Source organism: Lineus longissimus, chromosome 3 (genome assembly GCF_910592395.1).
Source record: "Lineus longissimus chromosome 3, tnLinLong1.2, whole genome shotgun sequence".
In the NCBI taxonomy this organism is placed as follows: domain Eukaryota; kingdom Metazoa; phylum Nemertea; class Pilidiophora; order Heteronemertea; family Lineidae; genus Lineus; species Lineus longissimus.
Window position 1 is genome coordinate 14,375,042 of NC_088310.1, and position 26,069 is coordinate 14,401,110.

The window sequence follows — 26,069 nt, forward strand, 5'->3', positions numbered from 1 at the left end:
CTTAGAGAAATGTGAAAAGCTCTCACTGAGGTTTCCCTGATTTTATCATGAGTCCAACATGAGCTGCTCCATGTTTTCTCATCCCACATGCAGGAGCTGCTTGGGGTTGCACATCGCTACTAGTTCGTTGCTGTAGGGTACATGGTAGAATCCATCAATTTATCTTAAATCGTGAAATTACCTGTAGTGCCCTGATGGATGTCTCGAAGATGGACTGCAGCTTATCCGACTTCCATATTTGAGATTCTTTTGGTACATTGCTATTGCTATTGCCATTGCCAAGTTTTGAACTAACTACCAGCCTGGTAAGAAGAACCGGCGAAACTTCGTTACACATCATTTAATTGCCCACATTCCATACATTCAGAACTGTCACTTTCTTTAACTGCAGGTGCAAAAGTCGCACGATGGATGATGTAAAGGAATTTCTTGCGAGTAGAGGACTAGATAAAGAAACCTTCGAGCGGCTAAGAGATGATGGCGTAAGTATCATTTGATCTGTCGCTTTCAACAGCAACTGGTGTCATACTGTCTATTGCATGATGCATAAATTTATGTCAAGTCCACTGACGGGGCGGAAAACTGTGATAACATCTGATTGGTTGGCAAAGTGCCGAGGCATCGTTGTGGTTGTCGTTTGGCTATACTGCAGTCAATCCTATACAATTTCCCAGTCTCGGGGATGACGATGAGAGATGCCGCAGTCCAAAAGAGACTGGGTTCAGAGTCTAACCAAAGTCATGGACAATGGATCAATGTTAGTCTCATTGTTCCCAATTCAAAGTTACACAAAAATGTTTTATGGATTGCATCGCTGTGTTTTGCAGATTGACGAGCATGTCGTTCCACTGATGAGTGAGGACCAACTCTCCAAGTACGTAACACGATATGGTGACAGATTGGCCTTGAGGAACATTTGTTCACAACGGCAGGGCAGAGAGAAACACACCAGCAAAAAAGAAAATCGTCATTGCTTGCTAGGCTTAAACGGCGCATTCGGTCGAAGACGAATCTGAACAATTTGGATGACGACATGGAAGATGACAAGAATCAGTGTTCCGCTACATCCAGGATACAGACAAGGCGGATCGAACTTGGTTGGCTTATGGTGACGGAGCAAGCAGAGGGCACGCTCGAGTACAAACAAGTGCGCACTAACTAGGGCGGGGGGACGCGGTCACTCAATGTAGATATGGACTTCAAAGCTGAGGACTTGCTGATTGTCGCAAAGGCTCTGTTTTTTCCTGATGGAGTATCGAGCAAGGGTGAACTTGGAAAGTTTAAATTCAGTTTGAAAGATTTTCAACATAACGATGTAGATTCTCATCTCACTATCAAGGAACACTATGGGAAAACGAGGTTAACGCTTTTGCGTTTCTACTTGTGTTCGCAAGTCCTTTCTGATGCGAAGGAGGAAACTAGCGGGGCAGGTGAACATCAACAAAGATCACTGCCATCTGCAGCTGCACTGATTGGGAAACTCATTGCAAAGATCTGGTTCCCTTTGAGGACAATCAGGGCTTGCTGAGGGTTGGAGGTTGTCTTCGCAAGTCTGGTCGGGCAGCCTTTATGGAGATTTTATATTGACTGAGGTAAAGGTATGGAAGGAGATAGTGGTAATGCTGCATCAATCACCTACGATCTGACCAGTAGTTGTCTATTGCATCAACAGTATCCGAGGTTCTGTTTCTGAAAACAAGATCAAGTTTTGAGTGATAGTCGACAGTTTCTTTAGTAACAAGTTCGTTACAACCAGAGTCAGAAAGGATGTCGCAGAGCATGAGTTGCTAGCTTATGGTTTACAGGCCTGCCTACATTGGAAAATGCCAAACTCAGAGAGAAACTAGAGGCCTGGATGCCTGAATAGCTACGCTGACGGAATTGAATAGCAAAGAATGAGATGAATAACAAGAGAATGTAACAAGTGGTATATGAATGTACCAGAATGTAGGTTTATGGTAGATAGGGAGATGTGGACAGACTAGATGGAATCAAGCTTAGACAAATGGGGCCAATTTCATGAAGGGCGTTCAGCTTAAAACAGCGTTTAACTACTGAATAGACAAATTCAGGTCCTTCATTTAAATCTTCACAGAATATGAATAGGCCCTGAAACTAATTAGGGAGAAGTTACACACGTCTAGCCCTTACATGCCCTTTATGAATTTGGCCCCTAGGGTGGATGACAGTTGTAAAGGTTTTATTTGAACTGCAGTGAATGAAGTAGTTGAGGGGTTCTTTTGTCACATCCGCCCTTCAATACCTTCAGTGCCTTTGCTCCAACTGTATTTAAGCAGGTCAGCGCAAAACTGCTCTTTCAATAGCTTTAGTTTCATACCATTAACATGACTGCCTTCCTCTAATGGTGTTTAAGTTGTTGAGTAGATCATAAAAGTAGATCAGGGTAAACCTACTCCTAAACACCTTAAGTTTGATATCAAACGCAGATGACACCTTTTGCTTTAACCGTCTCCAAGTAGGTCAGTTGGTAATGAAAATGGGTAAGCATGAACCTACTGTTCATTACCTTTAGTTCGATACCAAACATGACAACTTTAGCTATAACGGTGTAAAGTAGGGCAGAAGATCATAAAAGTAGGTCAGTGCAAACCTCTCCTTCATTACCTTTAGTTAAGATTAGTTCTCGGGACACTGCCCTATTCCCTACCATAAGGCTACAATGCAGTCTCTTGATTGTGATCTGAGGCATGATGCCGTCCCTTGCATCACCCGCTTCTCTTGTATCAATCAGGCTACAATGAAGTAATACTTGATTGGGACATCAGGCATGATACCGTCTCTTACATCACTCTCTTCTCTTATATCGATCAGGCTACAATGTGGTCACTTACTTGATTGTGACATCACCCTCTTCTCTCATAACATTCAGGCAACAATGCGGTCCATTACTTGATTGTGACATGAGGCATGATGACGTCTCTTACATCACCATACCCCTTGCCTGACCTCGTCTGAAAACTTGCTCAACTTACAGTTGTAAGTTGCTGGAAATTTTCATGTAGAAACAATTCGGTTTCCTGGTATCAAATGATCAGATGCAGCGCTGTCTTTACACTGGCAGTTAAATTAAATATAACAGACTCCAATTGCGCCGTGGATAATTTATTTTCTGAGGCATTACCCTCTCTTGACCTAGGGTCGAGCACGACAGGAAAGGGTAGGAATTTTAACTCGACCTAACTCGACCTAAGGTCGAGCATGACACTATAAGGGTTAAAGATTGCATGTTCAAGAGTTTAGGTTTAATTGGCAAGCTCTAATTTTTGTTATTATAATAAATAAAATTCAGAGATGCTTTTTCAATTTCAAGGCTTCATTATTCAATGAACTTGTATAATACAGTAAAACAAGACCAAAACGTGAAGACAAATCAGCTAAGATATAGCATCTTCTTTCCGGATCCTGTCAATCTCATGGCTGACCGGTTGATTAGTTTCGTGTCACCAGTTCCACAGCATGCACAGCAACACCACATTGCCTGTGGAGACCAACTAAATGACTCCTAGATAATAGACTGCATCATCCTGTAAAAATGAGAAAATTAGCAAGCACTTAGCAAATAGCACCATCAAAATAAGATAAGACTCTCCACTCACAGATAACCCTGTTAACATTTATTATTGACATTCTCGATTATGTTACAAAAACAATGAGTAGTCTGTGCTGATATGCGAAACCGTGAGAGGATATATAACCCTGTATGGCTCGCTGTTTTATGTTGGTGGTACGGTAAAACATAAATGCCTAAATGTACAAAAAAAAGAACTTGTGTAAAAAACTAGTGAACTGAAGGGGGGGGCTACAAAATAAAATTGGCCGAGGCCTAAATCACAAAAGAACTTCTAAAAGTTAAATTTGAAAAAGTTCACCCTTACTTACTAAAGTTCACCTTGGTAGAGTTTGGACACATGGCTTGCAAAGCATCCTTTACTTCCCTGCACATATGTTGCAGTGCATTGCATTTGTTCATGTACCGGTATCGAGGGTGTAATGTATGGTAAATAATGAAGGCCCAGTTCATGCATGCAGCTCCTCGTGGTTTTGTGTATCAGCATAGACTGTAATGGAGTTTTATTGTTCGTTGAAACTACCTTGCAATTCCAGCAGACTGCTTCGTCCCTATTCTTTGTGTACTCTGACCAGTATCACTTTCAAAGATCTACGACATCATTGTTATATTGACAAGAAATATGAGAAAACGTCAACTTCTTGTGAAGCGGTCCGCCATGTTTGCTCGTCTAGCGTTCAGGTTTGTTTTGATGTTTATAAATACAAAGAGACTGGTGGCAAATGACAAAAATGACAAATTTTTGTCTGGATTTCAAAGTCATTCTCCTGTAGTTGTTATAATAATGGGTAATAGATAATTGTGAAGTATAATGATTGTTTCATTCTGATGATTGGGAAGAATTTTTTGCAACACCGTTTTGTGTATAAAATATACATGTGCTCATGTGTGTTTGACTTCGACTCAATGACTGAGCAAATTTAACGAGACAGAAAGCTGAAAACGATTACACTTCCTACGTCAATAAGCTACGGGAGTCATTCTATATTATGACTTTTCAAATAACAGTTGTCATGGCCTATTGTACCTAGCAAATCAAGAGAATATACAAAGAAAACTCACCCACGTTTTCTGTAAAAACGTCTACCGTACGTAGATGAACTGAGCGCATAAATCTATGTTTCTCTACGTGTCTTTTATCGGCAATATCAATTAGAATTAAACAAAATAACCCCACAAAATGACCAGTACCAAAGGCATGGTGACATTGAGAATCAAAATATAGGGAAATACCACTTTCTAACTGATTGTTATGACAAATTTAGATTGGAACTATGTTTTGAAATGAACGTACACACTCTTTATACATTCGCAAAACGGCCATCACACTATCAGCCTCGGCTGCAATGCCTTATGTGTAGCGCCTTCAGTACATTACAGAGACAGGAAGGATCAAGGCTGATTTGCCTGTTTTGAGCAGACGACAGTTTCCAGCTTAAAATCTGCCCATTACTGCCAATTACGGGGTGTTTAGTCTTTCTGCTGTGAATAGCTATAATCCTATCGAAACAAGAGTTCAAAAAAATGGTATCCTGGCACATTTCCTGATCCAGCTACAGAAAATGTTGATGAAATTGCAACTATTTTGCTTGAACTACTTTCGGCCAGCTCAATGGCACAAAAAAAATTACCGGTACCATCTTAGTATAGCATTTTGGTTATAAAGTTGACTGTATTTAAGGGATAATCATAGCTAGTAAAATAGATACATAGTCACATGAAAATTGGTTGGCATCCAATCATTACTTTAGGCATTATATGTTATTCAATTTTTAAGATGGCCACCTGGCGGCCATATTGTTTATGAGATTCAGGGTTACTGTAGAGTGTACATGTCACATGGAAATTGGTTGACATCTGTTCAACAGTAAAGGAGTAAGATTTTCAATATGGCGGCCTGGCAGCCATATTCTTCATCAGATTTCACTGGAAATTGGGGGCATTGTTAAGAGTACATTGATACACAAATTGGTTGAAAACCGATCATTAGTTTCGTAGTTATAGAAGGTGGCGGCGACGACAGAGGTTTTGCCAGATGCACTAAACGGTTCTAATGGCCCAGTAGTCAAGAGGTTAAGAGTACATAGATCACATGAAATTTGGTTGCATTCCGATGATTAGCTTTAGAGTAATAGGACTTTGTTTATTTTTCAAGATGGCCACCTGGCGGCCATATTTAATGTTTGAGCAGGCCTAAATTTTGGGGCAGAAAAGAGGGTCCCTGGATACATGTCCACACAAGTTTAGAACCTTCTAGCTCAAATAGAAACGAAACGTGCGGTGATTTAGCGAACTTTGACCTCTGTGACCTTGAAAAGTAGGTCAAATGAAAAACCCATGATATGTGATGTACCCTTGCTAGGACCTACCAAAAAATGTCATGAAAATGTGACCAAAATCACGGGTCCTATAACAATGGGAATGTTTTTGCATTATGCCCCCTGGGACTGTTTTTGCAATTGCATTATGGCCAAACTAAGAATACTTTTGGAATGAAATTTGGTACGAAACACCCAAGGGCCCAAGGGCCAAAGGTTAGATGTGTACCAAGTTTTCAGTCCAGACCACAAGTGGTTACGAAATGTGCCGCGCTAACATACGCCGCCAGTGGACGACAAGAATGACGACGGACACCACATCATCGCAAAGGCTCACAAGGTCATCCAATTACTGACAGAATCATGGCAAAGAATTATCACAAAATAGTGCAGATCGTATACAATCGTAATGTGAAAGCAAAAGCTACTGAATTAACTGAGCACTAGTTCACCAGCTCATAATGAATTCGATCGATATGGACACAAAGCGGCGGGCACTTAAGCCACTAGTGCACACGTGCAGCATGCACAACTCCTTCGTTGAACAGCTTGTTGAGATAAAATTTCACACGATTTCCAGAAGAAGTCCGACACTAAAGGCTCATCAGTGTGAGGGGTCAGTCTCGAGTGCTCCGTTCATCATCCCATACACGGTTGATTCAACCGAAGCCACTCGGTTCAGGTTATGCTGAACGTGCTTTTGCATCCGCGGAACCCAGGCTATGGAATAAGTTTCCCCCGAGACTGACTTCTTGCACTGACATCAAGGCATTCAAGGCACTCTTGAAAACCTTTCTGTTCAGGAGTGCCTTTTCATCAAATTAGAATTATTTATTTTTTTTGTGTGTAAATCGCTTTGAGCGGGAATATTTATCCTGGATTTAGCGCTATAGAAGTACCTTTTTATTATTATTATTATTATTATTGAGAAACGACAGTATATGATAAGCTTCGCGGGCCATTAAAAATTGCTAAAAATTAAAAGGAATACCAAGAAACCAAATATGGCCTATCCACGGATTCTCCAATAAACTCCAATATACAGTTGCAGAAACTCATGGTTTTGGTTCTATTGTCAGATTGGTGGTAATCGGACAAGAAGCTGAGCAATAATCGCATTTATAAGGTTTTCAGATTTGGCACTCTGGTGGCCAAATAGTTAATTAGTCCAGTCAATCTATGGTATGACCTCACACTAATTGCAAGAGTAACGAAACCTGCTTTATTGTGACTGTTATTATGTACCAAATTACATACTAAAAATCCCAAAAAATCGAAGCATTGGAACAATATTTATTTTTGACTTCAAAAACATACATAGTTAGGGTACTGGCGAAATTAGGGTACATACTGGAAAGTACAAAAAACACCATCTTATCCAACTACAACATAAACCAAGTTAAATTACTGGTGTAATAGAAGAGTCTACATTAATCAGGCTGTTAATAAAAGCCCTAGTGTGTGGTACCCTACCCCCTACCCCACCCCCACCGCCATTTAGCCATTGTCCCAATTTTCAACTTCCAGTCCAATCTCCATACCATCCATATCATCACCATGATCACTACCACTGTCACTCTCACCCATGTTCTCACATATCCCCTTACATTCGCCACATGCAGTTGAACAAGGCAGTCCTATTTTCTTGCAGCTACAGTGCTTGGTGCTGCACCCAGTTTTGCAGTGACATCTGACGAACTCAAGTAATTCCTTGGGTGCAACATCAAGGCCCGTTTGTTGAGGAACCATACTTCCATCCACGATTTTCCATCCCCATTCTTCAGCATCTAATTCAATGTTCTTCCATGTCTGGACCTGATGATAAACGCGCATGCTGTGGAACATAACGGCTGCTGAGGTTGGTGGAAGATTCTTTGGTTCAATAGCCTTCTTGCTAGTCCTCATCAGTTCAAGAAATTTCTGATGCCTGAGTTGGTTGAGATCGCAGATATTCGTACTTGGCTTGTACAAACACATGATTGCTTTTTCCCGAGCCGCTGTTACTTCATCCTGTGTGCAGCCCCTTCTGTTGAAAACCTTTGCCTGTTCGATAAACGTCTGGTTGTTCTTGATCAATTTCAATCCAACTGCCTTCCCAAAACCAAACAGTCTCGATGTTGTGTCGCATCCCAGGATAGCATGAACAAACAGAAGGTAACGACAAACCTCTTCCCCTAGTGCAGACCTTGCTTGATAAATATCCATGTATTTATCCTGCTGTCCGGATTTCGGCTCGGGGTGGAAGAATATTTTTTCGTGTTCGCTTGTTGCGAGATGGCACAGAAGTATCATTTGTTCTTCTGAAAGATTGGCTATGAAAACCTGGGTGTAGACACCAAAATCAGCTTCCTGCTGTAACTACTGACAAAGTTACCTCATGCGGTAGTATGTCATTAATCGTAAATTGGTAAAAGGTGTAGGCCTACCACCAATGAGGGGTTAAAATGTGGTCCTAACCCTTTGAAACTATGTTCTTCTGAAAGATTGCCTATGAAAACATGGGTGTAGACACCAAAATCAGCTTCCTGATGTAACTACTGACAAAGTTATTGACACATTTGTGCTGAGACGTCTGGCTCAAGTGCACACAAAATACTCAACTTTCAATCGCAAAATTCAGCATGTTCCAATGCTTCGATTTTTTGGGATTTTGGATATGTCATTCCTAAGATCAAATGACACAAAATAAAAGTGGTTTCGTTTCTCTTGCAATTAGTGTGAGGTTTTGCCAATATTAAGCCAGATTGACTGGACTAAATCCAATCAAACCGTACATCCATCCCTGAGATAACTTGACTATAGGGTACATGCGTACAAATTAAGAAATCAATGGTCTCAGCAGTTAAGAAATGTGTCATAGTTACAGCCTAAAGGCCAATTTATGGCATTTGACCTATGTGACCATTAAAGTGATACTATGATGTGATTTACAACTTTGCGGAAATACGTCCATTTTTAATTGTTGATCACAAATGCAAAGCTCAAATTTTCCATTTTTGATTAGATTTATTATAAAATCGCTGTTTTAATCGCGTCAGACTGGTCAACTGCCGAAGACGTTTTGAAAAACCCGCACTAAGTCACGTGACCTCATGACATCCCAACATGAACTAGTCAGACCGTTGAATATTTTCCTATTCGCTCTATATAGAAAAATGGCGTCAAAAAGGGAATCTGAGTGTTCATCCTGCTCGATATTTCCGAGGAATTGTCCGATTATCCTGACACTCATGAGTAAATCAATTTTGTCTTCAAATCAAATGGTGAAGCGATCTCATCTCACGTCAATTCATAGAATTGTCATTTTTCAGTTGCATGTGACTTAGCAGTTTTAAAGATATGTATAAAAGTCAGTATTAGTATGGTATTTTATGCATACATGCATAGAATAAGGCTTCCACAAAACTCTTCAATTCAACATAAAAAACAATGGCATTAAATTGTATTTCATATATTTCTATTCAGGTGTCGGAGTGGGAATTGCAAAGTAATGCCCAAAATGGTGGATTGCCGCTCCTGCCACAGCATTGACAAGGTCCGGGAAAAACTAAATGATGTGGATGTTGAAGGAGCACCATTTAAGTGCATCGCGGACCACCCAGGATTCACGCAAGGTTGCCTGTCAGCATTTGCCCTTCAGATTGCCCATTCAAGTTACAAGCAACAGTATGGCCCACATGCCAAGGACGGGACACTTAACGAGTAAGGGACCGTCTCATGAATATTGATGAACCAAGTGTATTTTTTTTTCACTATGATACCCTATAGAGATAATGTTAGTGTTCACATATAGATGTACATGCATATATGGGATGAAATACCATGAATGATTTATTTTTTCAAAAACTGTTGCTCATAAAACTGGCAACTCCCTCCCCTTAGTCCTCATTAAGTTTGAAAATGACACAACTATAAAGCCTGTATCTGAGTGATTCTTAATGCAATAACAGGAATATATGCCATGAATTTCAGTTTGCTTAAAAGTTGTTCATGAAAAACTCATCTCACCAACATACTCAACCAGCTCAATGGCATATCACATGTGTTGATGTGCAACATTGATCAAACATTTAACATATCAATATTCTCTTTTTTTAGGAAATACAGACACACAGCTTATAGACAGTTCATTCATTGGTGCTGGAGATATCTAGGGAAGGAGATACGAGTAGTCATACCATCGTGTGCTGTACAAAAGATCAGAAATGCTTTTCCATCAGACTCCAAGTCTTATGTAGGTTTCAAATTGCCATCACTGGATGACAGATGATGAAATACATACATGAAAATTCATATAAATCCTCTCATTGTTCCTTATTCAATTTCTTGTTATAAGCGCGCAGCAGAAAAGCCGAAGCGCTACTATGGTTAACGTGCATACGGCATATCCAATGTAAATAATATTTCTCAAGTCCATGGATTCGTTTCAAATGGCTTAAATTTGACTTAAAATGGCCGCCAGAAGAAATAAACGCGCGAATGAAGCAACTCGACTATTCTGAGCTCCGAGAGAGAACCACATGAATATTCACACTGTTTTTTAAAGTACAGTCCTTTCTTATACTTTGGGTAATATGTGGCATGTCTGGCTGTGCTTTGTTTTGTGGTGGCCTTCATCTTGTTTGAATTCTCATCATAATGAAGTGCTGCTAGTAATAGTCTGAAATAAATGAGAAAGTTTGGAATATATGTCAATCATTTCATCCAAATAAACACACTCTCTTCAAATTTTTAACCATGCAAGCTTTAGGTTATTTGAGAAAATCAAAATTACATGTAGTTACATCCATAGATGGAAAGGTCGTGAATCACTTACCACATTTTGATCTTCCAGAGTTCTATTGCTTTTCCCATCTTGTTTTGGTATGCTTAAATCACTGCGGTTGATGATCTGTAATTGTAATTGTAAAAACCTTTCATGTTCATGATTTAATTCGATGACAATGTCAATGTAGGTATACTGACCACAACATGTAGAAAACAGAGCAATCCTCCAACAAAAATAAAAATACTTTAGAAAATCACGACACCATGTTGATTGTTATTTGTTCACACAAAATGCACAACCTTAAATTGAATGAAAATACATCTTATGGTACATTAATTATACATAACAGCATCATCAAGCATCTTACCTCTGGTTCCTGTACTACAGTTTCCTTTTCTTTGGCCTAAGGAGCATCGTATGCCTCAAATGCTTCAGCGCATGTCTGAAAGTTTTAAGGGCATTCATCAGAATGTATGAAGGAATCTAATACTACTTCTATTAGACCCTACTACTACTGGTATTAGTAGGCCTACTACAGACAACCAACCATATCCCTTTCTTGCATGGTAGGCTATCTGATGGTGTAGGCCTACCTACATGATTACCAGTAGCTACCATTTTCTGTTTCAGTTTTGATTTCCGGCTTAAATTACCTGGTAGTGGTAACATCTTTACCATCTTTTGTGCCTTTTAATTTATCCAGGACGGTAGGCCTACCTGGCCACGGGGGGGGGGGGGGGGGGTCAGCCATACTTTACCAGGAATGCAGTAAGGCCTATTCTATTGCATTTCATGTCGAAGCATGCCATAGGCCTGGGCCTATAAATTTACAAGGCGGAACTTTATAGTGCTGGGGGCATAGCCTAGCACAACATTGGCCTAGTGTGCATAGGCCTACACGTGTGTGTCATGAGTTGGAAATTGGAGGGGCCGGGGGGGGGGGGGACTAATAAGTGATATCACAATGATCAGATGATAACTTGGTAGCCTAGCTACCGATAACTTACCCTCTTTCTATGCAGTTATAAAAACGCAATCCTCGGGGCTTCAGCGATGCCGATGATGTTGGTGGCACTGGCACTGGTACTGGTACTGGTAGTGGTAGTAGACGTGGGAGAACTAGGCCTAGGTCTGGGCCTAGGGGGCAGGAGGTGGGCAGAGGGAATGGCACCTTCAGCCAAAAGCCATTTAGAAGCGAAACCCAACTTCTTCTTCATACAATTTCAGAACTGGGAGTCCTCGAAATGACTGCTACAGAGGTGGCTGCTCCTTACTGTACTCAAAATCGCCCCTGGTCCGTTTGACCACTCTGGTCGAGGTCTGGTTACAGCCCGGTTCTTTGATCGGTTCAAGCCAGCAGAAAACCCCAACACCTTCAGTTTTGATGGTGTTGCCGCAAAACATCGCAGCACCAGCAACCCGACAACCCTTTTCTTCTTCTTCTCCATAATCTTCAGTTCTTATCATGTATATATTGAGTAAGGACAGGATGGAATGTCAATGGCCAATGGCAGTTGTAAATAAACGAATGAGATTTTTTTTTTCGCGGGAATGTAATCCACTGCGACCGCGAAAATGTTCATCATGTGACGTCATCAACGAAAACGTCGTCGGTGTAGCGCGATTTCAACGGCATCGAAGCAAGCCTTCCAGGTGGGATTAAAACCATTAATTTCTAGAAAATGTGCATTTCGATTAAAAAACCTTACCGATTTATGAGAAAGTGACGTAGTCATTTGCCAAAAACAGCTAAAACATTATATGGTGAAATTTGAAACGAGTTACCCTTTAAAACTAGGTCACATCCCTCTGGGAAATGTGCTCAAATCGTGAATGAAGGTGAACTGAAAACCAACATATCACAGACACTTCGTCCCTCAAAAGCCTGACCAACAATTTATCACGTTTGGCAGAATACCTTCTTTAATTATGGAGCAATTTCAACTTACATCCTCTGAGAGAGCCTTACTGAGATTACTGTGAGCCATGGGGGTGATACAGAGCTGATGAATTACTTCTCTCTTTGTCATCTCAGTCGCAGTAACTTCACCAACTTCAGAGGAGTAACGTTCGCCTACAAGTAAAAACACCAACAATACATCTGGCATGTATATAATAAAAGTCAAAAAAACATTAATGGCAGCTTGGGAACTGCACAAGCAGGCATAATAGAAAGCTGATATTAAAATGTATATGTTAATGGTAAGGTTAAACAGTGCTTAAGGTAGCACCTTTATCCTGTCTACTGTTCAAACACATGGAATACATGACCCAAATATAACCCTAAAGATTTTTACATCGTTTTTACATCAACTTAACACCTTCGGCGCCGGTGTTTCACCCACCAACCTCCTTTTAGGACCGCCAGAAAAAAAAATATAAGAGATGGCTGCATAAGGTCTTTTGCAGTAAATTCTCCAAAACAAGGTCTTCTTGAATCAATAGAGTTATGTTAGCTACACTCCTTTACTATCTTTTAATTTTTGTTTGAAAAAAATGACCAAAAATGACCAAAATGACCCCCCCCCCCGACCCCCCTAACGATTCCCGGTGTCGGAACAGCTTTATTCTTTTTTATTTAGTGGTTTGGTCTTTTCAGTTCCTACCTGGCCCTGATGATGGCAATTGCGTAGTTCTTCATGAAGTCCATGAGACTCCGATAAACAGCTCAAAGAGGTGGGTTTTTTTTGGCCCATGTAGATCTACATGGTTCGGTGCTCAAGGTGTTACATATTGTTTAGGCTCCTATACTATCTTAAAGTAGCTGACAGTAAAAAGGCGCCTCCTGGTGGCCGCCATCTTGAATTTCAATGTGGATGACGCCCCTTCAAAGACCACATGAACTCGGCTGTAACTTGGGTTCTATAGTCTGGTCCAAGATGTTGAGATAACTTGAAAATCGCTCTCTAATTAACAATTGTGAATTTACATTAATGAAACCTACCTCAAATAAATCTTCCCAGCATGTCCCTACATTTTAATCCATTCAAAAGTTCCTTAATGAGGTTCATCTGTTCAGTTGTATATTGAGATAACAAAGTTTATCTTATCACAAACAGGTTTGAAACGGATAAATTACCTTGACGTTTCATGACTAGTCAAGTCATTTCATCAGAAGTGTCTTAGTTCTTCTGTTGACCACTAGAGGTAGTGGCCAACAAAACCTGGTCCCATACGTGAGGTAGTTTGAAGCCCCCTTCATAAATCGGCAATAACGGACCATGTTGCCCAGGACAATCATTCCATCAGTTGGCGGGACAGCAAGGTTATAGACCGGGAACCCAATCGATACCTTCGCTGGATAAAGGAGTCGATATGGATCAGAAAAACACCCAACATGAATAGAGATGAAGGGGCTTCAAACTACCTCACGTATGGGACCAGGTTTTGTTGGCCACTACCTCTAGTGGTCAACAGAAGAACTAAGACACTTCTGATGAAATGACTTGACTAGTCATGAAACGTCAAGGTAATTTATCCGTTTCAAACCTGTTTGTGATAAGATAAACTTTGTTATCTCATTCAAAAGTTTGCTCTGACTACAACAGCACCAGAAATGTTGACTTTGCAGCAAAATACCTTCCTTGTGCTAAATGCAATGAAATACACTGGCAGACAAGTTGCGTCATGACGCAATGTCATCAACAATGCAAATCTCATTGTTGACGATGTCATTTGGCTCTGGCTCTCAAAGCCTGTACAAAGTGTGTGTACCAAAAAATTCCTATGCTGTTACATTTGGCCATATTTTGGAGTGGTTGTGGTCAATACAAACTTGGGAATGAAATAGAATGCTGGGACAAACTAGAAATATTCATTTGAGGTAGGTTTCATTTAAAACCAACAGAAATTATGAAATTTGAGAGCGATTTTTAAGATTTATCAGCATCTTAGATAAGACTATTAATTCTGCTACAAACAAAATTCAAATGGCTTTACCTAGGTTGATATGTAAAGTCACAGAAAGTTTGGAATATATGATGATTGTGAGGTACCTCAGACTTAGGTAAAACATGTGGCGGTTCTGTATGCTTTGCTAACTTTGCACAAATTATGTGGTCAATGCTGTGAGTGTGTATTCACCAGCGTCTGTCATCACCCCTGTGGGATTCTTATGTGCCACCCCAGTGGGGCGCCGAGGGTTGGGCTGGGGACCCGAACCAGAGTCGAGGGTTTATCGACATATTCATAATCCAAAAGAAGCTCCTGTTCATCTTTAGTATCCATTATTAGCAAATACAAATATCCAAGCAAGAACAAAGAAAGAATGAGGTCACAGCCACAAGAAAGCTGGAGCATTGACCAAACTGCATGAAAGCCAAGAGCACACTATGTATGTGTATAAAGTTCCGAAACATAGGCAACTGTAAGTTGGCCTATATCTCCTTTATCTTTAAAATGAAACGGCAAAGGGCCATTGTGCTCACTGTATAGATACTTTATTTGGTGGTTAGGAATTCATAGTTCATAGCCATTGCTCTTACCTAGCCATAGTTACACTCAAATGGCCAATTGACACCATTTGACTTCTGTGACCTTGAAAATAAGGTCAAATCAAAAACCCGTAGGATAAGTGATGTATCCTTGCTAGGAGTAGGCCTACTAACCATTAAGATTTTATCAAAAACAAATCACTAATAAGCAATATATTGCACTTTTCACCTTTTTTAGTTTTGGCCCCCTTGTGGCCAACTTGAGAATAAGATCAGACCAAAATTCGGTGTCAGCAGTTATATGACGCAGGGAATCATCTTTACCAAATTTCAAGTTCATAGCTTTAGCGGTTAAGAAGCATGTCATAGTTACACTCAAACGGCCAATTGGGGATAATTTTTTTAAAACAGTAAGTTAAAGGGCCTTTTTTAATCAGCCACCCGTCCTTTTCACATAAAGTATTCTGAAATGCGACATGAAGATTATTAGGACTCGAACCGTGGTCCGGTGTATGATTCTGTCGGTTTGTCCATGAGTCGTATTCTAAACAAGAGGCCCAAGGGCCTGGCGCTCAGCTGACATTTTGTCCAAACCAGATATTGTACCAGTATGATACAAGATGGTGGATAAACTATATATGAGTGCAACATGCCAAAAAACAACCCCATCAGAGGCATTTGGACGTGAAAGAAACGTGATCATAAGGTTTATTGCACTACTATGTAGCTACTATATAGCTAAAACATTGCTTTCAAGTTGCTAAATCTCCTACAATATCTATTCATCTTAAAAGCCAAGATCTCAAACAGCCAAAACTCTGATTTGCTCAATTGTCATTGGATGGAATGTCATGATCAATAGTCATTAAGTAGACAGAAGGTTGCAACTGTAAAAAGAATTTGAATCCGTATAAACTAATTAGATTACTGGCGAGTCATTGTTTGTGAAATTTTCAGACTTAACCTATTGCATTGTAATTGTCATCATACCCCAAGGATCCAAGATAATGACGAGAAAGTGCCAATTCAGCAGCATGTACAATCACCTGCCTTTGTTTAATACAATAACCACCTGCTACAGCCTGCATTACTTGAAGAGGTTAATGATAGCCACAACAAGGCACCTAAGGCATTTTCAGCATGTTCATACAAGGGTCATTCATGAAGTAATGCCACACAGAAGGATGATGCATGATGATGATGTAGCCTATAGCACAAGGTCCAATGGGTACAATCTGTGCTCTTCCAGAAAAAATATGGAGAAACATCCATGGAACTGATTCCAAGGAGACACTTCCCCAAGCACAGTATCAATACAAATCAGCCTATAAAATGACTGGTTTGGAATGATACCAAATGCAAATTAGAGAGAAGTTTCACAGACTGAACCTTAAGTCTATTAGCCTTCTGTGACTACCATGGCGATAAACCGAGGAAGGTCTTACAGAATGGACAAGTAGTCCTGTCAGCTCCCATTCGTTCATGAAATTAAACAAATGACCTTCAAAGTCAATCAATTCTATTCATTGGATGAAAATTTGTTTTTGCTTTTCATGTACAAAGGGAGAACCTCCCGTAAACACACACACCTTTGCAAACAGAAAATTTGTCCGAAAATAAATATGTTGGAATGATGGAACTATATAGGCTATGATGAAGCAACAATATAGGCTCCCGACCATGCTGACTATCCTCAGAGGTACTAGACCAGTCAAGTCTCAAGAAGAGTTATCTCAAAGTCATACTGCCCACAGGCTTTTGAGAAGGACTAGGCCTCTCCCCTGACATCCTGGCACCAGTATGTTGTTCACAATAAATCATCAATCAATCAAATATGACATTTCTAAAGCGCCCAAATTTGGTGAAAAATTTCACCAACTCTCAGGCGCCTTTGAAATACACTCGAAAAAGGTGTGCTTTTATCATCGTTCTAAAAGCTGCCTTTGACTCCGCAAGTCTAATGTGTGTGGGCAGCCCATTCCATAGGAGTGGCGCCGCCTTGTAGAAGGATCTGGCACCAAAACTCTGACTTAAACGACATAAAGCCTGATCTCGGATGGATACTCCCCTGATCAAATGCCCATACACTCTAACAACGTTAATGTACGCCTTTCATAACTTCACAAATAGAATTTATATGATGATTACACAATTAACTAGAGGCCTGGCAGCCTGAATAGCTACGCTGGCGGAATTGAATAGCAAGGAATGAGATGAAGGACAAGAAAATGTAGCAAGTAGTATACGCGAGTACGAGAATGTAGGTTTCTGGTAGATAGGGAGATGTGGACAGACTAGATGGAATCAAGCTTAGACAAATGGGGCCAAATTCTTGAAGGGCATTCAGCTTAAAACAGCGTTTAACTACTGAATGGACAGATTTATGTCCTTCATGTAAATCTTCACAGAATATGAATCAGCCCTATAACTAATCAGGGGGAAGTTACACACGTCTAACCCTTACACCCCCTTTATGAATTTGGCCCCTAGGGTGGATGACAGTTGTGAAGGTTTTATTTGAACTGGAGTGAATGAAGTAGTTGATGGGTTATTTTATCACATCCGCTCTTCAATACGTTCAGTGCCTTTGCTCCAACTGCGCAAAACTGCCTTTCAATACCTAAAGTTTGTTACCATTAACGCGACTACCTTCCTCTAATTGCGTTCAAGTTCTTTAGTAAGTCATAAAAGTAGATCAGGGTGAACCTACCCTTAAACACTTCTAGTTTGATATCAAACATGGATGACACCTTTTGCCTTATCCGTCTCCAAGTGGGTCAGTTGGTAAGGAAAATGGATTAGCACAAACCTACTGTTCATTATCTTTAGTTTGATACCAAATACGACTACTTTAGCTGTAACAGTCTTAAAGTAGTTCTTGTGACAATGCCCTATTCCCTCCCATAAGGCTACAATGCAGTCTCTAGATTGTGACATGAGGCATGATGCCTTCTCTAACATCACCCTCTGTTCTCATATCAATCAGGCTACAATGCGGTCTCTCACTTAATTGTGACATGAGGCATGATGCCATCTCTTGCATCACCCACTTCTCTTATATCAATCAGGCTACAACGAAGTCTTACTTGATTGTGACATCACGCCTGATAACGTCTCTTACATCACACTCTTCTCTTATATCGATCAGACTACAATGTTGTCACTTACTCGATTGTGACATCACCCTCTTGTCTCATATCATTCAGGCGACAATGCAGTCTATTACTTGATTGTGACATGAGGCATGATGACGTCTACATCACCATACCCCTTGCCTGACCTCTTCTGAAAAGGTGCTTGACTTTCAGTTGCAAGTTGCGGGAAATTTTCATGTAGAAACAATTTGGTTTCCTGGTATCAAATGATCAGACGCAGTGCCGTCTTTACACTGGCAGATAAACTAAACATAACGGACTCCAATTGTGCAGTGGATAATTTATTTTCAGAGGAATAACCCTCTCTCAACCCATTGTCAAGCGCGACAGTAAAGGGGTAGGAATTTTAAGGGTTAAAGGTTGCATGTTCAAGAGTTTAGGTTTAATAGGCAAGCTTTATTTTTTGATATTACAATAAATAAAAATTCAGAGATGCCTTTTTCAATTTCAAGGCTTCTTTATTCAATCAACTTGTATAATACAGTAAAACAAGACCAATACGTTAAGGACAAATCAGCTAAGATACAGCGTCTTCTTTCCCGACCTTGTTAATCTCATGGCTGACTGGTTGATTGGTTTTGTGTCACCAGTTCCACAGCATACACAGCAACACAATTTTGCCTGAGGAGACCACCGGAATGACTGGTAGATAATAGACTGCATCATCCTATAAACATGAGAAAAAATAGCACTATGTAAAATGAAATGGCCAGTGCCATTGTGCTCACCTGACGATATGAAAGGGAGAGTTTGATGAAGAACTTGTCATTGTTAGGGGTTAATCATGCAATAGTTGCTGGATAGTGTGGTTTGTCTTGAAAAAGTGGAGTTGGTCATATTGTTTTCCGCGTGCACATGTAACTGACGTTGGAATAAGTGAATCGTTATTTGTGGGAGAAGCTGAGAGATGTTTTCCGGCCAATTAAAACAGGTTTACATGTGTCTTACCTATTCGGTGACTATTGAAAATAAACAGCGCATTTACATTTTGTAAAACCTGCTGTCATTGGCCGAAATTTCAAATGGGATGTACCTGTGGAATTGCGTGTGATTACGCTATTTTGAAAGGAGTATTTATCCTCGGTTTGTACTTGATACAAGAACAATTGAAGCAAGGAATGCACAGTATAGAATATGATGTACTGAGTAACTAGGTAGCAGTTTTTCTATTCCTTTTTGAGACAATAAAAGGTACACATTTATGATGAAAGGCAAGGAGGATTCCACGGTGACGTCACGGCTTTTCCAAGATGGCGCTGCAGATTGTAAACAAACTCGATCCACGGCCAAGGGAAAATCAAGTCATCAAATAAAGTTATATATTTCGCATCAAATCACAGTTATTAGTACTTTTCTGCTATGAAATAAGTCTTCAGACAATAAGTTATCATTTGAATAATGGAAAGTGCTGTTTTGATGGGGAAAAATAGGGTTTTTAAAACCAATAGCCGGGCACCGATCTTCCAAAATTAGTGATGGTTTCAAAGCAGTCTCCCAGATATGGGGCAATCTCTTCATTACCATAATGGGATTTGGAGGTGTGGTTAAAGATTTTACAAGTTCGAGACCTGTAGAACCTAAAACTCACATAGATCCCCTCTATTTGTCGAGTTAGCACCCCTGTAAGATCATGCATTTTCGGACACTAGAACGAAATCTTCCTGCGGATATCGCGGTTTCGGTGATGATTTAAGGAGAAATTGACTGTTCATAGTGTTGTATGGGACAGAAATGAGTTCATACTTCATGAATACATGAATATTTTATGATATGGGCGGGCTTCTAAGTCAAAACAATAACAAACTCAACTGCATCTCTACCGTGTATCGTTAGTGCATTGCCAAGTGTATTTCGTAGTGTATTTTAGCGGATACATTATTTCAGCACTTTGGCCACGCCAAATGTCTTTTTTATTCGTGGAAGTGAATCTGCTCTGTAAATTTTATTTTACACAGGACGAATTCATACTAGGTATTGCAATATTTCATGTCTATTGGTGTTTTGGTGTACAGGAGAGCACCAGACAGTGGGACGTGGAGATGTGTTCAGTGCTGGTGCTGTCAGTAGACTGAATCTGATTGGCCATAGCGATCAGTAATATGGGATGTGATCACATGATGTGACGTCAACGCGGAATCCTCCTTGGATGAAAGGATGTGGTGTTGTGATCTTCAACAAGAGCCGGCAATTGTACTGACATCGTGTGTTAATTTATTTACCCTTGGAGTATCAATACTGTATGATACTCCCAAGATTTACCCGTTCATTGCACGCTCAGTGCATGCATCTCCCACATCTCCCGCATTTGCTGTATAGTACTGTTACATTTATTTATACAGCGGTGAACGCAGAATGGAGCATGGAAAAACCATTACTCACAAAAATGGTTGTTTGAGCACTCGTGACGCATAGTGTAACGAAAGGTTCCACCATGACGCTAATCTCAGATGACGGCATCAGCCATTATGACGTATTCTCGAAACTTCGGGATCGTCAAATGGAATGGACATCACATAATTTCTGACATACACTGCTACAATTCATCATTTTATTGTTCTTTAACAGTATTATTACGCCACCCGTATTGGCAGGGCAGCATGAACACAACTGCGCTTTGCATTGACCAATATTCCCCAATATTCCAAACCGAAGGACAATCCGACAAGTTTGTCATTTTACCTTCCAATCATAGTCAAAATTTTCTGAAACAATGGGCAATGAGAACAAACTAATAATTTTAAAACAATCACAAGAAAGTAATCAACACGTACCACCTGGTCTGAAGAGCGGATGATCGACTTATACCATTGATTGAAGGTGATTTAATTCCTTCTTCGTCTCGCTTCAAAACTTATCAAATGGCTGTCGTCCATACTTGTAGTAGGCAGCTCTAGCGACGCAGAACAACACTGGGATACCGACGGATTGCCTCGAACAACGAAATTCAAAACTGCTGGCAATGTGCCAACTAACATTTTTGCCCAATACCGCCAACTTGTGATGTGAAACGTAACTAATCTATTTGATATCGAAACCTCTATATCATGCAGACCTCTAAAACTTCATTTCAAACTTCAATCTGCTGGAATAAAGCAAATGGGCTTTTTTAACCTTGACCTACTTATAACTGAACTCTAGGTCACACTGACCTAAATCTGTGTCAGCATGTAGAGATAATAGGTGTCTACATATTAAATTTAGAGAGTCTATGACCAATAGTAAAGAAACGTGCCACCATCAAAGAAATTTTAGAGTACGACCTCTGTGACCTTGAAATGAAGGCCGAATCAAAAACCCGTGTGATATGTGATGTACCTTTAAAAGATACACCCACCATTAAAATTTTCATCGCTCTAGCTTTAACCATAAGCTTCAAAATGACAAAAATAGGTTTTCAAAGACCGCCCCCTATATGGCAGACCAGCAGTCAAATTGCGCCTATTTTCATACTGAAGGAAGGTCTTGCCAAGGGGTACCCACACACCAAGTATGAACTTTCTGGGTCAAACGGTTCAGAAACGTGTCACTATTTTGTCAAAAGTTAATGACGGACGGCGACGACGACGATGGACGCCAGACGCCGCAGTATCACATAAGCTCACCTGACAGGTGAGCTAAAAACACCATCAAAATAAGACATTTATTGTTAACGTTCCCGAATAGGTCACAAAAACAATGAGTAGTCTGTGCTGATATGCGAAACCATGCTGTATGGCTCACTGTTCATGTTGGTGGTACAGTAAAACATAAATGTACAAAAAAAGATCAAAACTTGTGTGAAAAACTAGTGAACTGGTGATAAAATAAAGTTAAATTTGAAAAAGTGCACCCTTATTTACAAGCGTTCACCTTGGGAGAGTTTGGACACATGGCTTGCAATGCATACTTTACTCTCCTGCACATATGTTGCAGTGCATTGCATTTGTTCATGTATCGGTATCAGTATGTAACTGTAATGTATGGTAAATAATGTAGGCCAAGTTAATTCATGCAGCTACTCGCGGTTTTGCGTATCAGCATAGACTGAGACTGGCAGTTTTATTGTTCATTGAAAATACCTCACAATTCCAGCAGACTACTTTGTCGCTATTCTTTGTGTACTTTGATCAGTGTCACTATCAAAGGTCAACGATATTATGGTGATTTGGCATTTTGGCCAACGTATTATTGTGTATATAATATACAGCATTCTTTGTAAATAACTTTCGTTGTTTGCGTCAACACATGTGACTCGCGATTTCCGGAATGACAGCTATTGCCATTGCTTACCACGTTCTAATTTTGCTTCGCCATCTTTTTCATTGTCAGTGTGCATCGGTTTCACCGCATGTTATCGCGTGTTTACTTCATATTCCCTTCTTGAAGCGCTTGTGATAAAGTCTTGTTGACATTGCACGGAAAGTCAGCCATTATCACGTGATCGTATTGTGTACCATTTACGCGGTTGCTAAGAATATCCATGCGCGTTGACCTAGATCGTCAATTTATAATAATTCAGTTAATAACCGTAGTTGTGCGTTTAACCGTGATTCCAGTCACTTTTATTTATTCCGTGTGACTGATATTTAATTTCGGTTTCCATACAATAAGTTGTCCTTATTAGTTTTTGGGACCTCGTAAGCCTGTTCGTCTGCAACCGTAGTTGCTAGGGGGCGTTTCTTCTTTGTTGAGTACGTGGATTTTGTGGGCTTGCCAAATTTCGACCCTGGATTGGGTTTGGCGTAGCGATATCTTGTGTGGCGCGAAATATAAAACACACAACGCTTCGGGCGACTCTCAAGAATAATCCGAAGCAACAACATCGGCCGAATTCTATTTTTTTCATTTATCTAAGCCATTTTAATCCAAAAACGTAAGAAAAGGTAACTCCATCGAGCGGCAAGGTAAGCCGGAATTGTAGGATATTAGAAATTACCAGTTTTACCTTTAATGCATGTTTAAACGTATTTTGTAAATATATTACCCAGATCCAATGGACCGGTCTCAGACCATAGCTGGGAGTCAATGCTTGGATTCCGACGCTGTATCGCATGTTCATATTTAATATAGACAGCTAGTATATATAAACTGATATCCGAACAATATGCGTTATTTCTCTCTTGTTTCTCTTAAGTCGGCCCCGTCGCAACGGTAATAGCGCAACATTTTTGGTGTCAGAAGTGGGATGTTTATATTGTTGTTGAAGGCGCTTTAGTGAATTATTTCTCAGTGTGTTTTTCTCTTCACCATAAACATCCTGTGATCGAACGTGTCTTATAATAGCATGGCAAGAGGCCGTAGAAACAACAAATTAACCAGCAAAATTGTGACGATTTAGATTTGAATATGCCGAATAGTAAACAATTACAAAACATGGCGGGTGATCAAGAACCCATACATTAAGAATTATTGAAATCCTCGGTTGACACAGCAGAGGATGTAGCAGAAATTGATGTTGTTCGGTAAGATGTATAGACCGTAGGCCTATATGTAAATGCCTCAGGCAGTAGTAACCAGGTACCGGGAGTTAGGAATTTGACGCAGGATGACGCTAATGTCGGTGATGTAGGTGTTTTAGAGGTAGCTAGTTCAAGTGAGACAAAAACAGACCCACCAATAGTTAAAGTCAACCATTCAGAGGGTAAATCTCAGCAGGTGATAGATGAACATGTAGGCGGTGTTGACATTGACAAAAACCATGACGTCATCGGTAACACCTTTGGTGTAGGAAATTTTCAACAGACCACAGCATACATTCCAGCTGGTCGCACATCGGATGTATTTCAAGATCTCCTGGCCAACCTCTGTACTACGGTTGCTGATCAGGGTCATAGGTTCAATAGGCTTATGGAATCTCAAGATAACTTATTGCGAGCTCACTTCTAACTTGGTAAGGAACACGCTGAGCCTTTAGGTGAACTGCAGAAAGCAGTCAGTGATGATAAACTGTGCAGAAAGCAAGATAAAAGAGACCTGATGACTCATCAGGCAGAAATTTACGGTGACCTTAAGGGAAATTTAAGTGAATTAAGTACCCAGGTAATTTTGGTCTCAGACTCTTCCACACAGGTTACTAAGGCATCGCATGAGAGTATTGAACAAACTGGCCAATCCTTATTCTCAATTCAGTCGAAACTGGACTCTTTCTCTCAGGTTATAGGAAAGACAGCAAGTAGTAACGCTGGAGCTTGCCACTCAGGTAGCCCATCACATCCTAGTTCTCAGACAAAAGACACCGGTATTCAGGGCGTTACCTCTGAACGACATGGGTCTGATGCTGACGACTCTGATGATGATGGCTCTACTTCGGGTCGCAGTTCCACGAAGTCCCTGGCTGTTGAATCCTTGGACTCTGTTAGCAAGAGCAGTAGCAGGCAGTCATTTAGATTGAAGAGACCTAAATTCCCATCTTTCTCGGGCACCGAACAATGGGAAGTCTGGCTAAATAGAATCAATGACGTGGCTAAAAGGATGGCTTGGTCTGAAGATGGAAAATTGATGAAATCTTGCCGAAGTTGACTGGGAAAGCTGGGGAGTTCGTTTTTGGGCAACTGCCCTCCGAGGTCATAAGTGATTTCAAATTATTAGCTCAAGAATTGGGTCATATGTTCAAAAAGGTTGAATCAGCTAAAACGTACGGGGTTCAGTTCGCCAACATTGGTCAGAAGCCTGGTGAGGACACTAAGACATATGCCGCAGAACTAAAAAGACATGTATGACAAGGCTCATTTCGGTTGGGATATCGAAACCCGACGTGAAGATTTACTTGGGCGTTTCTTTGATGGTTAGATGAGGAAGCAAAAATTCAAGTAGAATTTGTGAAATCCCCCAAACCTATTGACGCAGCGGTAGCTGACGTCGTCAATTACGTTGAAACCTGACGTTGTGGGACTTCTCAGGAAGCCACCGAAGGGAAGCGCAACAAACGTAACGTCAGGCGGGTAACAATGGTTAGGCCTTGTGACGAATCTGACGACGAAACTTCGGAAGAAGAACCGGATGATAACTAGATGATCAGAGTTACTCGTCACCAGGGTCAGTTTAAGAATAAAACAAAATCGCACGTCAATGGCAATGGGGCCCGTCCCAAGGCACACCACACCCAGTCCAATTCTGGTCAGGCTGTGGCAGACATACAGAAACAATCAGTTCAACCAACTAATTGTCCTGATGTGCTGGCTAAGCTGGAGACCACATTGAGTCAGGTTGTCGGTCAGTTGGGCACCTTGGAGCAGAATGGTAATCAACCCAGAAATAACAGTCAGACTGGTCTGAAGGGAAGGCAATTTGGTGGTCGGAGAAACAATAATTTTGGTCCGAGTCAGAATCATAGGCCTAATTTCGGTAATCATGCGAACTCGGGGGCATGGGGCAATAGCTATAACGGAAACCCCTCGAGGAGCACCGCTGACCAAGGTCAGAATCAAACTCAGAGAATTAGTGGTCCTTGTTATGCCTGAGGTCTTATGGGACATGTGGCCAAGTTTTGTGACAGATTTCACCAGATGCTGAGCCACATGCCCGGTCATTCCACCCAGGGTACTGTTAATCAGATAGGCACACAGGGAACTTGTAGTGGTACCCCAACCAGTCGAGACAATGTTGACGCAGTAAGCAACTTGTCTGCATCTGCTCCTGCGTTCAGGGCACATGGTGGTGGTACTAGGCCACCGTTAAACTAGTCGGGACCGTGCCTGAGGGTCGGGGAATGGTCGGGAAGTCTGCGAACACCAAGATAGAAGGGGAAGTGTTAGCAAGTAGACCCAGTTTAAGCGATAGTTTGTCAGCGGTAGTTAAAAATCGAGTCTCGCCAAGTGATTCAACGGC

The 26,069-nt window shown here is 40.7% G+C and overlaps 1 protein-coding gene across 3 annotated transcripts in view; it reads right to left on the reverse strand.

Moving 5' to 3' along the window:
• LOC135485750 (E3 ubiquitin-protein ligase UBR2-like) overlaps positions 1–26,069 on the reverse strand; it is a 650,469-nt gene that overhangs the window by 248,580 nt on the left and 375,820 nt on the right. For all 3 annotated transcript variants that reach the window (XM_064768146.1, XM_064768147.1, XM_064768145.1), the window contains one exon: positions 12,625–12,749. In XM_064768146.1, coding sequence (XP_064624216.1) covers positions 12,625–12,749 — 125 coding nt within the window. The remainder of the gene's footprint in view (positions 1–12,624; positions 12,750–26,069) is intronic.